The 14,577-nt window shown below is 45.5% G+C and overlaps 1 protein-coding gene across 7 annotated transcripts in view; it reads right to left on the minus strand.

The window, feature by feature from the left end:
* Ziz (dedicator of cytokinesis protein Ziz) overlaps nt 1-14,577 on the minus strand; it is a 244,578-nt gene that overhangs the window by 105,434 nt on the left and 124,567 nt on the right. For all 7 annotated transcript variants that reach the window (XM_037429548.2, XM_075887464.1, XM_037429549.2 and 4 more), the window contains exons 13-15: nt 14,267-14,389; nt 12,923-13,008; nt 838-1,031 (exon numbers count right to left, since the gene is read on the minus strand). In XM_037429548.2, the coding sequence (XP_037285445.2) occupies nt 838-1,031; nt 12,923-13,008; nt 14,267-14,389 (403 nt within the window). The remainder of the gene's footprint in view (nt 1-837; nt 1,032-12,922; nt 13,009-14,266; nt 14,390-14,577) is intronic.

Genomic DNA, 14,577 nt, shown 5'->3' on the forward strand with positions numbered 1-14,577 from the left:
GAATGCACACTTTGGAAATAGTGGACAGGCAAGCAGCTTTTTGAAAGGTCAGTCCAAAAGAAAGGAAGCTCAAGTTTTACTAATTTCTGTTATTATCTTAATTCAATCAGTGTAATAAGAGTGAAATATGCAAAAAGGACATGTTTTATAAAGGCCTTGGTTTGTACTTGGCATTGGCTGTGGCACTTATACAAATGTAAGAAAAAACCCCAGGAAAGAGGCACAGACGGGACAGGCAGAATAAACGAGACTTCAAAAGTGCAAGCCTAATTAAGAGGCCATAGAAAACTAAGTAATACTGTCGCGTGGTTTACACTCAGACTCACTGGGCTAGTTGGACATGATAGACAAGAAACGGAAGATAATGATCAGGACAAAGTGCTTCTCATCATCTATACCTTGACTTCCTTGATGAAAGCTAAGCCCACAAACGTGAAACAGCGATAAAGATGGGATTGGGCAGAGTTTTTCGTGTCATTTACATGGGCTGAAGTTTCATAACGGATTCGTACCCACATGCCAGGGTGCATAACCTAAAAAATAACAGATTTCTTCCCTTCTTCCTCATGTTCTCCAGCACTGCTAGTCAGTTTTCTTGAATTCTCCGAGATTATGAGTTCGGTTGAAAGACTGCCTCAGAGTGATGGAACATGAGAAACAAGCAAAGCAATATTGAGATGACCGTCATCTCAGTCATTGTCACCTTTGTCATTGTTGTTTTCTTTCCTTTTATTAATTATTTTTTTCTTTAATGCTATTTGCTCCAAGGATTCAAGTCAAACACACATGCTTTCCAATTCTAAGCAGCAGTTGCCAAGAAGCAGTGACGCTACATACCTTGGCAAACGCCTTCTGGCTGTCATATTTAAGACTCTTAGGGTAGACGTACAGGTGGTTGAGGTATGAAAAAAATGGGTGACTGTCGGCCGCTATGTCCGTAGGGAACTGCTGCACTTCGAGGGTTGGGCCTTCCCGAGGCTTGGGGGGCATCGGGAATGGCACCACAGGAACGAGAGATGTCGTCAAGGAGTCTGCAATGAGCATGGTTAAAGTTCAAAGTCCTTGAAGGGTGGCAAGAATTAGGCTTGTGCGAATAGTGAATTTTAGGTTCGAAGCAAACAGTGATTTTAATAGAATTTCGACTAGAATTCGAATGGTATGTATGACATATAATAAAAAAAGGAATATTTATCATGACCTAACTAACCTGCACAATATTTCTTTTGAATTAAAATAGGGGCTTTATGCAAATGCCATTTTTTTTTTCGTTCAAAGGAAGTCAAAGTAGGATGCGAGTGATAACCTGTAAGATACTTAGGTGGAAGATAAGGATAAAGGAACGCCACGGCAAAAAAAAATACGTCACACGCACCTCGTAACCTTGAGCACCTCTTTTTTTTTTTCCCCTCAAATACCAGGCTTTTCAGTGTGATCACGCACATGCCCGTGGACAAGTGGCGACCTTCCGCGGTAGCCCAGGTAACTACGAGCGCATCATGCTCAAATCAGCCAATGGCTGTGACAAGTGATTTTTGAGCTTGTAGTGTCATTTGCCAAGAGAAGAAAGCAATTTTCAGCTTTGAAAATTTATTGTAAATTACAGGCCGCGTGCTGCCCAATAATGTTTGCCTCGCGTATTCTCGGTAGCCTCTACTACCAACCAGCAGCGTTTTCTGACCATGTTCAATAAGTGTTGCAGGAGCAGCTTTAAATTTGAAAAGAAGCTTCGCGGCAAAGCGAACGTTTTTTTAATGCTTTCACGGTTTAGCACTGCTATGTGGCAGTGAAACCACCTTTACAGGCAATAACATGCGGATTAATATACAAGTATTCGTTCATTGTGAATACTTCGATAATTTAAATTCGAATCGAAACGAATTCGAATACTCAACTATTCGTTCGAATATTTGAAGCATTCGAATATTCGCACAAGCCTAGCAAGAGTGTATCATTATACCCCTCTAGCAAACCAGACCTGCTGAGAGAAATACTGAAATGCAAGAATGGATACATCTGAAAAACGATCAAACACCAATTGCACACTCAAATACTCCTTCAATTATATTTCCAATCTATTAAATCACAGTCACTGCATCCCAAATTTACTCATCCACGCATCTCAAGGCAGTACAGGTCATCTGAGCCATGGCTCAAATGAAATGAAGTGCAGATTGCAAAAGCTAGCACACATTGCTAGCATTCCAAAAACATATGCTAGGTACAAATCCTCAAAGCAGCACCACTTTCAAGTCTCTATGCTTGTGTGAACAGTAAATTTCAGGTTAGAGTAAAATTCGAATTGTGTATATCACATGTTATACAGAAAAATTAACACATTTGTCATGACCCAATCAACCTGCACAGCCTTTTAAAAAATTGAAAGAAGGCATGTGCAAATGCCACTATTATTGTTTCAAATGGAAGTGGAAGCAAGTTTGAATGATAGCAGAATTTGACTTTTGGTAGAATTTGCAAATGATAACCTCTGATATATTAAATTAAAAATTTACTATATTTACAGCATATCAGCCAGTATATAACAAGCTTTTAAACTTCAAAAAATGATGAATCGGTGTGACAGTAATATTGTGACGATGGAATGCATTTATTTACAGAATAGAATGATTGGGAGAGGTACAGCTCACAGACAGAAAAAGGAGAGCGAGATGCTCGTGAGCCAGACCCGCTTAGACCTTGTCCTCTTCATGCGCCCATCGAGGTGTGTCATTTCCCTGTTTGCAGACAATGCCCACTGGGCGAGTCAGTAGGAAGGTTGACAGTGATACGGCCTGAGGGGTGCGATGTGTGTCAGCTGTGTCTTGCTAGAGTGCTGACCACTGCTTGTAATGCCGGTGATGACGTATGTAACGTCACTGAGACAATCAAGAACTACAAATGGTTCGAAGTAGCGGGCCAAGAACTTTTGGCACAAACCACGTTTGCGAACACATGTCCACAACCACACCAGGTCCCCTTTTGTGTAAAAAAGGGGGTGGTGGTGGGCATCGTGCCGGGTCTTGGAGCGCTATTGAGATGCGATGATTCGGGGGTGTGCGACGCGACGGGCTTCTTCAGCGCGGCACAGTGACTTGGCAACCGATGTTTCCACATCTAACGTTCGAGATGACTGCAAGGGGAGCGGGCGTAGAGGAGAAAAAAGGGAGAGTACCCTGTCGCCTCGTGCTTCGCTGTGTTGTATGCGTATGTCATATAGGGTAGTTCCCTCAAACCTCGTTATAATGTAAAGGGATATAATGAAATAATGGATATAACGAAGTAAGTGAAATTCCCCATTGAGAACCATGCATTTTAAACATAATTGTAATAAAGTAAAATTGACTGGTAAATGGATATAATGAACTAAATTAGTCTATCAAATAGTCTATAAAAAACACGACCGTAGTGTGTTAAGTATATCGTTTTCTGCGGAGTTTGACGCTCGTTCGGCGTGGCTCTTTTAGAACTCCCATACAGACCTTACAGCTACGCCCCGCGCAGATGAGAGAGCAGTCCTCCTCACACAGCCAGTGGAGAGGATTGAGGAAGCGCTCAGCGGGTCACAAGACCAAGAAGCGGTGCCGCGGTGCAAAGCGATTTTTCCGTCATGACGGCAACGACTGCGTCTCCGCAGCTGCCATGGCTACTACCCTCTGCACTGAGAAAGGAGGATTCTCCGCGACAGCTTTCTTTTTTTTTTCTCTCTCTCCACACGTGGACTTGAATTGAAAAGACAAGGGTCTCTACGTGCAGAGACGGAGAAGGAAGAAGCATGGAACAGGCGCGTCACAGATCGGCATGTGAGAGAGAGCAAACAATCCGCCACAGTTTTTTCTTTCTTTTTCTTCTTTTCCTTCTTCGCGCACAGCGTTGAGAGGTGCCGCCCCGAGATCGCGCATGGTGCTGAGAGCATTTTCGGAGCGCAATATGTTCGAATGAACCATCTGTCGCTAGTGCTTGTGCGTTCGAATCACAGGGCGTTTTCGCCGATTGGAATACGCATAGCTTTCACGAAACCTCAGCGCCAGTTCGAATTACCCGAAAGTAGGAATTATTGAGATTTGACTGAGTTTATTTTCAGTGACCATGCGTACCACGCATGGTCGCGTAGCGGTACATCGGGCCGCAAGACGGTTTCCTTCTTTGCGTGCTTATAGGTGTGCGCCCATCTGAGCATACATTGCCACAAACTGTTATAATCGATATAACAAAATAATGGATATAACGAAATAATTGTGGCTCCCCTTCAACTTCATTATAACGAGGTTTGAGTTCCCATTTTTTATGCTTGGCACCAACATAAACTGACAGCATGTTCGTTAGTGTCCTGTTGGCCCGCTCTAGGAGGCCATTCGTCTGTGAGTGATACGGGGTCGCGTGGGGGATTTGGCTAGCAGACAGGCGCAGGATCTCTTAAATGACGTCAGCGATGAACTGACGTCCCTAGTCGCTAATGCCGATTCGTGGAGGGCCATGACGTAGGATTATAAGCCGAAGCATAAGCTGCGACATGTGAAAGGCTGTTGCAGTAGGTATTGCCGCAGTTTCTGGGTAGTGCGTCAGGTGGTCGACGCACACGATGACCCATAGATTGGCAATGGCTGAACACTGAAACGGACCTAGAAGGTCGACACCAACAATCTCGAAGGGAGAGCTAGGAGGTGGTGCGGGATGGAGAAGTCCGGGTGACATAGTCGTGGGACGCTTGTGACGTTGACATTGTTCGCAACCCGCTACGTATTTTTCCGTGTCAGGTCGCATCTTGGGCCAGTAAAACACGCTGGATGCGATGAAACGTTCTGGCGAAGCCCATGTGTCCACTGGTTGCGTCGTCATGGCAGAACTGAAAAATTTGGGGACGTAGAGTGCGTGGGACTACCAGAAGCAGATGGGCGCCTTGACCAGAATATATCGTTTTGTAAAGAACGGCGTCATGAACTACAAAAGAACTTGTGTTGGAGGGGTCATTCGCGGAGCCAAACAGGTCATATAAGCAACGATCCTCGTGCTGTGCTGCTCGGAAAGCTGCGATGTCATGGAAATTAGAGTAAATAGCCGTGATAAAATGGTCAAAGTTGTCAGCTTCACAGTGGGTCGTTGGTAGAGGAAGCGGTGACAGACAGTCAGCGTCTGCGTGGCGGTTAACGCTCTAGTAGCAGACCGTGAAGTCAAATTCTTGTAATCGTTGGGCCCATCGTGCAAGTCAACCAGATGGGTCACGTAGGCCTACCATCCAGCAAAGGGAGTGATGATCAGTGATGACTGAAAAAAGACGACCATAGATGTAGGGGCGAAACTTTTGTATGGCAAAAATGACGGCGAGGCACTCCAGTATAGTAACCGTATAATTACGCTCCGATTTGCTCAGGGACCGGCTTGCATAGGCAACGAAGTGTTCAACATTGTTGTGGCGCCCAATGAGCACTACGCCGAGACCAACTCCACTGGCAACAGTGTAGATTTTCGTGAGAGCAGAGGGATCGAAGTGGCGTAGCATTAGCCCGGAAGCGAGAACGAACTGTAGCTGCTTAAACGCCGACTCACAATTTGGTGTCCAGAGAAAAGGGATGTCCTTGTGCAGCGAGTCAGTCAGTGACTGGGCCTTTTCAGCAAAATTAGGCACAAAGTGGTGAAAATAAGTGCATAAGCCCAGAAAGCTTTGCAGCTCGTGGAGACACTGTGGCTGCTTGAACTTGCTGACGGCGTCAACTTTCTGTGGGTCCGGCCTAGCGCTGCTTTGTCCACAAGGTGTCCTAAAGCCAGTATTTGACGTTCACCGAAACGAAATTTTCTTTAGTTCAGTGTCAAGGCAGCTTCCTCCAAACATGTTAGAACAACGTCGAGGCGATGATTATGTTCCTCAAAAGTTTGTCCAAAAATAACCACGTCATCCAGGTAACATACACAACTTTCCCCTTTAAGGCCTCTCAAGACGGTATCCTAATAGCATTTAAATGTTTCCAGAGCATTACGCAAGCCGAATGGCATAACATTAAATTCAAAGAGACTGCCTGGCGTAACAAAAGCAGTCTTTTCTTTATCAGTTCGATCCATGGGAATCTGCCAATACCTGAATCGTAAGTCTACCGAAGAAAAATAGAAAGCTGAATGCAGGCAGTCAATGGCGTCATCGATGTGAGGGAGGGGATACATGTCCTTTTTGGTTATAGAGTTGAGACACCGATAATCAACACAGAACGTCCAGGAGCCATCTTTTCTCTTTACTTTACTAAGTCCAAGGACTAGACGATTCTTGAATTACACCAGTAGCTAGCATCTCGCCAACTTGTTCAGAAATAACTTTGCGCTCGGACGAGGAAACGCGATAGAACTTTTGTTGGAGCCAGTATCGATCTTTTGCCGAGCGAGCGTCGTCAATGTCTCAGCCCTATGTACCTTCTGTGCGAAATCAAATGCTTTAGCTTGTCTCGCCAGTAGTGCAACCAGGACTCTGCGCTTCTGCAAAGAAATGGACTTGCTAACCATTTCTGAGAATTCAGCTTCCATACCAGAAGTTTCATCGGGATCCGCCTTTGCGGGATTGCTTAAGGCTCCAACGCAGGTACTGCTCTGCTTTTCGAACAGGGCAAGGCGCATACCAGCCGGTAGTACAACCGACCCGGTGGGCTGTTTATCACTCATAATTGAGCCTTCTCGTCTGTGAGAGATACAACGCAGCATGGTACAAAGATGTTTTTCTTGACACAAGCTATGGGCAATGGCTCAATCACTATGTCACGTGAAGTGAAACTCGAGTCAGTTTCCGAAGCGGTAACTTGTATGCTGGCCGTCGACCACACTGGCAGAAGGGAATTTTTAGCTGCAATGAGGTTACGTTTCTCGCAATCAGGCTGCTGGGCGAGAGTAGACAACAGAACCTTACCTGCTGCACAATCCATGGTCGCACGACACTCTCGCAAGAAGCCTATGCCAATTTTAACGTTGTGCGTTGATTGAGCCAGTACTGTGAATTCTTCCTTGAACGTTCAACGGCAACACTAACGGACACAGTGCAGACATCGACTGTACGTAAGAATGCGCCGCTCACTGCCCAAAAAGTGGAAGGTTTGTCCCAATGAAACATAACCTTGCGGCCAATTCATTGCTTAAAAATTAAACTCGTCACAGAAACACTTGCACCAGTATCTATCAATGCCATCATGGGAACATCGTCAACAAGTACATGAACCTTATTTTGAAGCAAAGAAACTGGTGGAGGCATACTTTGATGAAAATTAGTACGTCCAGCGACCTCACCTCCGTCGGCCACGCTGGCCAGTTTTCCGGTGGCGGAGACGAAAGCCGCGACCGGCGCTGTGGAGATGGTGACTGAGGCGGATGCGTGGTGGGCGGCATTAAGGGGGGACGCGGGTCTTAGAAAAGTAAAAAATGGCCAAAAAATCCATTTTGAGAAAAACGCATTTTTCGAATCTTTGAACCTATAAGCACCTCTTCTCAAATTATTAACGCTAAATTCGATAAAAAAATACGTTAAAATCTATTTTCAAACCATCACGAGAGTCGCAAAACAACCCGCAAAACAGAAAATTTGTTCGAACTTCCCGCGCGCGCCGCTAGCGAAGCAGCCGCAGATCGGTGCCATCTTGGGCTTGTTTTGAAGCTGGTTCCTTTGTGCGCGTTTTGCGGGCTCTCAAAATGGCGTAGCTCCAACACAACGACTGCCCTCCCCCGTTTTGCGAAGCCATCTGCCGGACCGCTGATTGGCTAGAGCGCGCGCGCGCCGGCGAGCCCCCCCGTCTCGCGCTTACCATTGGCTGGCGCGGCGGTGAGGCCACAGTTGCTCGCTCTTTTTTTTTGTTTGTTTGGTTTTGCTCCGTCGGCGCCTGCTCTCGTGCGTGTTATCTCGTCTGCTACCCGCTCGTGTACCGACGTCGCCGACGTATACGTCTTTCTGCATTTCGCCGGCATGGCTTGGGAAGCTCGCCTGAAGAAGAACACTCGTCAAGCTTTCGGCAGGAAACGAAAGCGAGCGTGGAATGCGCGGCAGAAGGGAGCGGCCTGCGCGCCGCCGAGAACGCCGGAGATGGCCGAGGCAGCGCATTCTAACGACAACGGCCTGTCGGAAATGCCTGTTATTGCGGAGGCAGCACATTCAGACGACGACTCGCTGGCGCAAGTGCCTGTTATTGCCAAGGCAGCACATTCAGACGACGTTTCGCTGGCGCGAATGCCTGCCGAAGCGGTGCACTCTATTCGGCCCAGCTGCAGCACTTCGTCGGATCATCACGTCAGCGGATCGTCATCCGGCACTACTGGAACCATTCAAGGTCGTGTCGACACGACGTTTTACTCTGCGGACGAGTTCGCCGAGTGCTCCATACAGGCGACGAATTTAAAAGAGTCCCTGGTATCGCAGTGCGCGACAGCACGAAAGTTTGAGCTGCTGGACGTTCAGCTGGAGGGCGACGACAAAGAAAACGGCACGCAATTTGCCATTGTTGATATAGAAGCGATAGACTTGCTATTTGGACTTCTCCCCTGCCCCGAGTGCGGCTCAAAAAGTATGACTTTCTCCAAGGGAAAAAGAGACTATGGGCTGTGCTCAAAACTCGTGCTCGCATGCAGCAGTTGCGACTTTCACGAAGAATGGTTTTCTTCACCGAGAGTTGCCGAAAATAGCCAGGCCAAAGTAAGGCCTTTTGAAGTGAATTTGCGTGCCATGAAAGCGATGAATACTATCGGCAAAGGGGCAACAGCTCTGACGGACTTTTTTGCCGCGATGAATATTTCGCATCGAGGGCTTCACCAGAAAACATATCAAAGCCACACGAAAATCATGCGGGAAGCCTGCGGTGCGACTGCTGCCGAATGCGAATCCACTAGCGTTGCCCGCGTCAAAGAACTCTATGCGGAGTTTGGCAATCCACCGGGCAACGTCGACGTCATTTATGATGGCACGTGGCTTACCCGTGGACACAGCTCCCATATCTGTGTTGGTTGTATAATTGAAATGTACAATGGTTTAGTTATTGATCACGTTGTACTTTCAAACTTTTGCCTGGGCTGCGCCACTGGACCAAAGGAAGATGAGGAGGGACACGCTGCTTGGCTCGTCCAGCACGCCCCTGTGTGCCAGAGAAATGTTGACTGCAAGGCTGGCCAGATGGAAGTAGAAGCAGCCCTACGCCTCTTCCGACGCTTCTTAGAAAAGCATAAGCTTCGGTACACAACAATGCTTTCAGATGGTGATAGCCGAACCTTTCATGCCCTCACTGAAGATGAAGTTTACGGATACATAAAAGTTGAAAAAAAAGACTGCATCAACCATGTGCACAAACGAATGGGGGCTGCCTTACGAACGCTCATCGAAAAGAAAAAAGCTCAAGGTGGGTCACTTGGCGGAAAAGGTAGGCTCACTCAAGACAAAATAAAGAAAATTACCTCTTACTATGGCTATGCCTTGAGGAGCCACAAGAGTGATGTGCCAGGCATGAAAAAGGCTGTGCTGGCCACACTAAGGCACATGTCATCAACAGACGAGGCACCCAAACATGACCTCTGCCCTGAGGGAACAGATTCATGGTGCAAGTTCAACAGGGCCATAGCCAATAGTGAGGTGCCTCCACCGCACAAGAACAGCCTGCCCGATTTCGTCTGTGAGGCACTAGAGCCTGTGTTTATGAGGCTTAGCGACAAAGCATTGTAGGAAAGGTGCAGTGATGGGATCACCCAGAATCCTAGTGAGAGCTTACACGCTACAATTTGGCAACAAGTCCCCAAGACCACCCATGCCTCACTGCGCAGCGTAGAAAGAGCAGTGGCTGAAGCCATCAGCCGCTTTAATCAGGGGGGCCACGAAGAGCAATGAAGCAATTGCTGAGAAGCTAGGCTACTGTGCAGAAAATCTCTTCATGCGTCGTAGCCTTGAAAAGGATAAAACCAGGCTTCACAAATCGCGGAGGGAGCACCTGCAGAGCAGTTCAACAAAGGCAACACTTGCAAAGCGACATAAGCCTGCAAGAGACACTGCATACAGCCCTGGCATGCTGTAGAATTGTAAGGATGTCTGGGACAAAAATGTGTGTTTTACTTGAAATAGTGTTTTGTGTATAAAAGGGCGATGTTTTTATATATAACATGTGTCTTCCTTTGGTTTTCAGTGCACTAGAACAGCCACAAAGTTGTAGACTGGGTTCCTTATACTGATTCAACGGCCAGTACACAGTTTTTAAATGAGCTGTGGCAAATATTTTGGGAAGGTGCATTGACACATTTGGTACAGCCATACTCACATAATGTAGAGCTATACAACGGTGCCATTTTTATTGCTCTAGCTTCACTTTAGCAAAAGTTACAGTTATTAGAAACTTTAAATGCGTTTTTCTCAGTTCGATGTTTTTGTGCACCACACTAAACCTTAGGGGTTTTTCTTATATGTTACTGTTGATTGAGAATGACAAACTTGGTATCATTTTATTTGTAATAACATTACCTATGGGGTGATGCTATTTTGATTACTCTAGAAGCATACTGTTAATTACAATTATGGATAGTAATGAGCGAAAATTGAACAGAATATCCATTGTAAGTGCTGGTCTGTTTTCTTATCTATATAATGCCTAAAAATTAATAAAAATAGCATCACCCCATACAGAAAGCCCTCAGCATTGGGGATATGCATTTATTTTTTCGATCTGGCTTGATTAAGTTGCCAAAAAGCCCCCAATGAAGTGCATAATTAATTAAATTACAGATGTTAACATCTTTTTATCCACTGAAGCTATTTCAGAAACAATTACATATTTGAAATCAGCATGAAAAACTGTCCAAGATGGTGAGGCTTGGTCAAGATTGAGCCAAAAACAGAAAAAAAATTTTAAAGACCCATGTCCCCCCTTAAGCTGCGCACAGACCCAGGCAAATCACTCCATTTGATCGGCTGGTGGGCGTGCCACTCATCAGTTGGGTTGGGGGGCCAGCAGGTTGGGGGTAGTCAGGCCATTGGCTTCGACGTGCAAACGTCGCAGATCACTGAGGAAATGTCGAACGTGGATGACGTAGCATTGGACAAAATCCAGCGATATGTCCCAGAACACCGCATCGGTAGCACACGGGATGTTTACGAGGCATAGACAACATCACTGGATGTTGAGGGTATGTGGCGCTCTGTTCCCACTGAGACACAAAAGGAGGTGAATGGCTGTTGTAGCCGTTACGACTGCGGAGAGCATTAGGCAGCTCTACATAACAAGACGTCGGAGGTGGAACCCTTATCTGAGGACCACGATTGAGATAGCAGCATTAATGCTTGTGAACGGTGTATCCCACAGTGCTTCTCAGGCTTTCAGGCGTACAGAAACGTGACGACGAAGTTCCTAGCGCACAATGAGCCGAATCGTCGATTTAAGGTTGGCAGGCAAGGAGTCTTCGCACACATCGACAGTGGCGACGGTCGTGACATTGGCCAGGCGTCCGAACTTCGAAGTGATGCGACGAGTCTTTAGGGCCTTAAGCGTTCGGCAGTGCCCGATCACATCGGCCACCGAATCAACACTCTCCTTGCCAATAAGGAAGTAATAGACATCTTCTGCAATTCCTTTGAGAATGTGGCCCATTTTGTCTTCTTTCGTCATGTTGGCATCCACACACTTGCACTGTTTTAGTACCTCTTCAATGTATGTTCTGCAAATCTCACCACAAGTGAGCTCTCTGCGACAACATTTGCTCTGCGCCTTTCTTCGTCGTAGGGTCGCAAAGCACTTCTTGATCTCCTCCGTGAATCGGTCCTATGTTGTCAGGGTGTCTTCATGAATCGCGAACCATACTAAAGCACTGAATTCGAGAAATAGACCCACGTGGGACAACTGGCTGGCGGAATTCCAACCATTGGTTCAGCTCACCCGTTGACAGTGGTTGAGCTATTCTTCAATTTGATCGCCAGGTTTCTCTGTGAACGTGCATGGCTCTCGGTATTGTAAAGGAGGTGCTCTCGCAATTGACTGTTGGATGTCGCTGTCCAAGTTCATCTCTTGAGGTAGTGGTGGCAAGCCTGCAAGTCAACGGCTGCGGCAAAGCCCGTGTTCTCGCGGTTCCATTTTTAGTAGACATCTGCCCTCTGGTTTCGCTTGACAGTAGCTGGCTTACCCAGCACCTTCCACCACAACTGTGATGATGGAACGCGTTTATTTACAGAATAGAATGATTGTGAGAGGTACAGCTCAGAGACAGAAAAAGGAGAGCGAGATGCTCGTGAGCCAGACCGGCTTCGACCTTGTCCTCTTCATGCACCCATCGAGGTGTGTCAATATGTTCATTTAACTTTGAAGCGGGGATTCGAGGCCATGAAGATTTCTCTTGGATAGACGTATTCATTGTATAGCAATCCCGCAGAGCAATGAAACCACCTTTACAAAGTGAGGGGGGGGGGGGGGGTGCTTGTAAACTGATCTACACCTATTCATTCATTTTGAATACTTCGAAATTTCCAATAATTTAAAAATTCACATCAAATTGAATTCGAATATTCACACATGCCGACAAGAAGCCGCCCTTGAAACATGAGTAGAAATAAATCCACTGAAATCCTCCTACGTCTCTCCCTTCTTCCACAATGAGGAGAGAACTATGTGGCATACCAATGCATTTCAAATCAAGCTTTACCAGCAATGGAAACAAAAACTGCACAACAGCAGGTTTTAGGCAATCTAGAACAGCTCGGTTGCAGCATCATTCATGCTAATTTTAAAGGGTAACACAAATAATAAAATAAATGCCAACATGACAATTTTAGAAAGAGAAAGTGAAATGAAATTACCATCAAGCATATATAGTACACCAATAACAAGGTTCTAATATGATTTTACCTGTGCACAATCATGCCTTACTAAGCTCTAGATATCCAATAGGGCTAACAAGGCTGAGTAAATTCAGAGAGACGAGAGGGTAAAATAAAATCGCCACTCACTGTCGACAGTCTCGTCATGTCTCAAAAGCCTCAGTGAAACCTTGATGTGTCCTGGAATCACTGTGAAATGTTTCACTTTCTCTGGCCTACAGGAAAGACAAACAAAAGGTACGCACATGAGAAAATGCGAGTCATAAGTAGTACATTTTCCAACTGTGAAACTACGCCACCAAAATCTTCTGAGAATACTACAGAAAATGCCATACAGCTGACTTAAGCTAGTTCAACATTGAAGGAACCAAGTGTATCAAATTATTCAGCGGGTCAAAAGGCAGATGATAAATCAAGATGTGCTCACTGCTTTACATTGCAGCTCTTACCTTGCTCTTAATGCTCCGGTCGTTTATAGTACCCACATAAGTAGAAAGCAATGTCTACCAACATCTAACATGTATAAAAATGTGTAACACAAAAAAATAAATAAAAAGGGAGCGCATCTGTGATTTTTGCTATAGAAAAATTATGAATTATGCTCAGTGCAGCATGAAGTTATGAAAACTAATTTACGGTTCATGCTCATTGACCATGATTATATATCTCAGACAGACCTTTGCCACACGTCTTTACATGACTGATATGTGGTGTTTAATTTCCCAAAACCACCATATGATTATGAGAGACGCCATAGTGGAGGGCTCCGGAAATTTCGACCACCTGGGGTTCTTTAACGTGCACCCAAATCTGAGAACACGGGCATACAGCATTTCAGCCTTTATCAGAAATGCAGCCACCGCAGCCGGGATTTGATCCCGCGACTTACGGGTGCGTCATCACATGGTGACCTTCATATGGTCATATGCATTTGCCTCGGTACGTTTAGGATAAATTTTTAATGAATGGGTGGGTGATGCATTCTTCAACAAACCACTTAGCCAGTTTTATAGGCTTACTTATCTACCCATCTCGAGAAGTTCATTGAACAACCGAGCTCAGACAATATAAATGTACTTGTGCTATAACAGCAGTGTAGAAGGTGCTGGCCCAACTGTATCGAAATTCACCAATATAAACCAAATCGCATCTTCTTTTATGCAGAAATGCAATAACTATTTTACGCTACTATATGAACGTGCACAAATAGAAAAAAAAGGAAACAAGTGCTTTTTTGAGGGGCTGCTTCTATGTTCTCACATCGGTGGCACAGTGGCCTCTCTGAGTGCAAATCTTTACTTCTCTGTGGCATTTTTCTTGCACTGACATTGTTTTATTCATTCATAAATACTGCATTCTTAACAAAACTGATTCATTGAAAATACACTATATTAGCTACTAATGCACAAAATGTCGCAATGTTACTTCGTTTTAACATCATCTTTGAAGACAAAAAAGAAAAAGAAAGGCTACCTTTTGAGGTCGCAAAGGAACTTCAGCGTGTCTTCTTCGGAGAGTTTAGCACTGTCTTGCCGGTAGATCTGCCCAAACTCCATGAACTTGTCCAACTCACTGGAATGCCGACTGAACAGAGGCCTGTAGGCAGAGGAGAATAGTTAATAGTAATTCTAAAAAGGCAGAAGCTCCTAGAAGATGGAAACTTGAAAGCATGAAAAATTCGTGCAGTTTCTTAACATCAAACAACTGCAACTCCCTTCCACAAGGACACATTTCACATTCGTTTTATGAATGATTACGGTGAAATGGAAATCAATCATGGCTGC

This window comes from Rhipicephalus microplus, chromosome 1 (genome assembly GCF_043290135.1).
Source record: "Rhipicephalus microplus isolate Deutch F79 chromosome 1, USDA_Rmic, whole genome shotgun sequence".
Classification (NCBI taxonomy): Eukaryota; Metazoa; Arthropoda; class Arachnida; order Ixodida; family Ixodidae; genus Rhipicephalus; species Rhipicephalus microplus.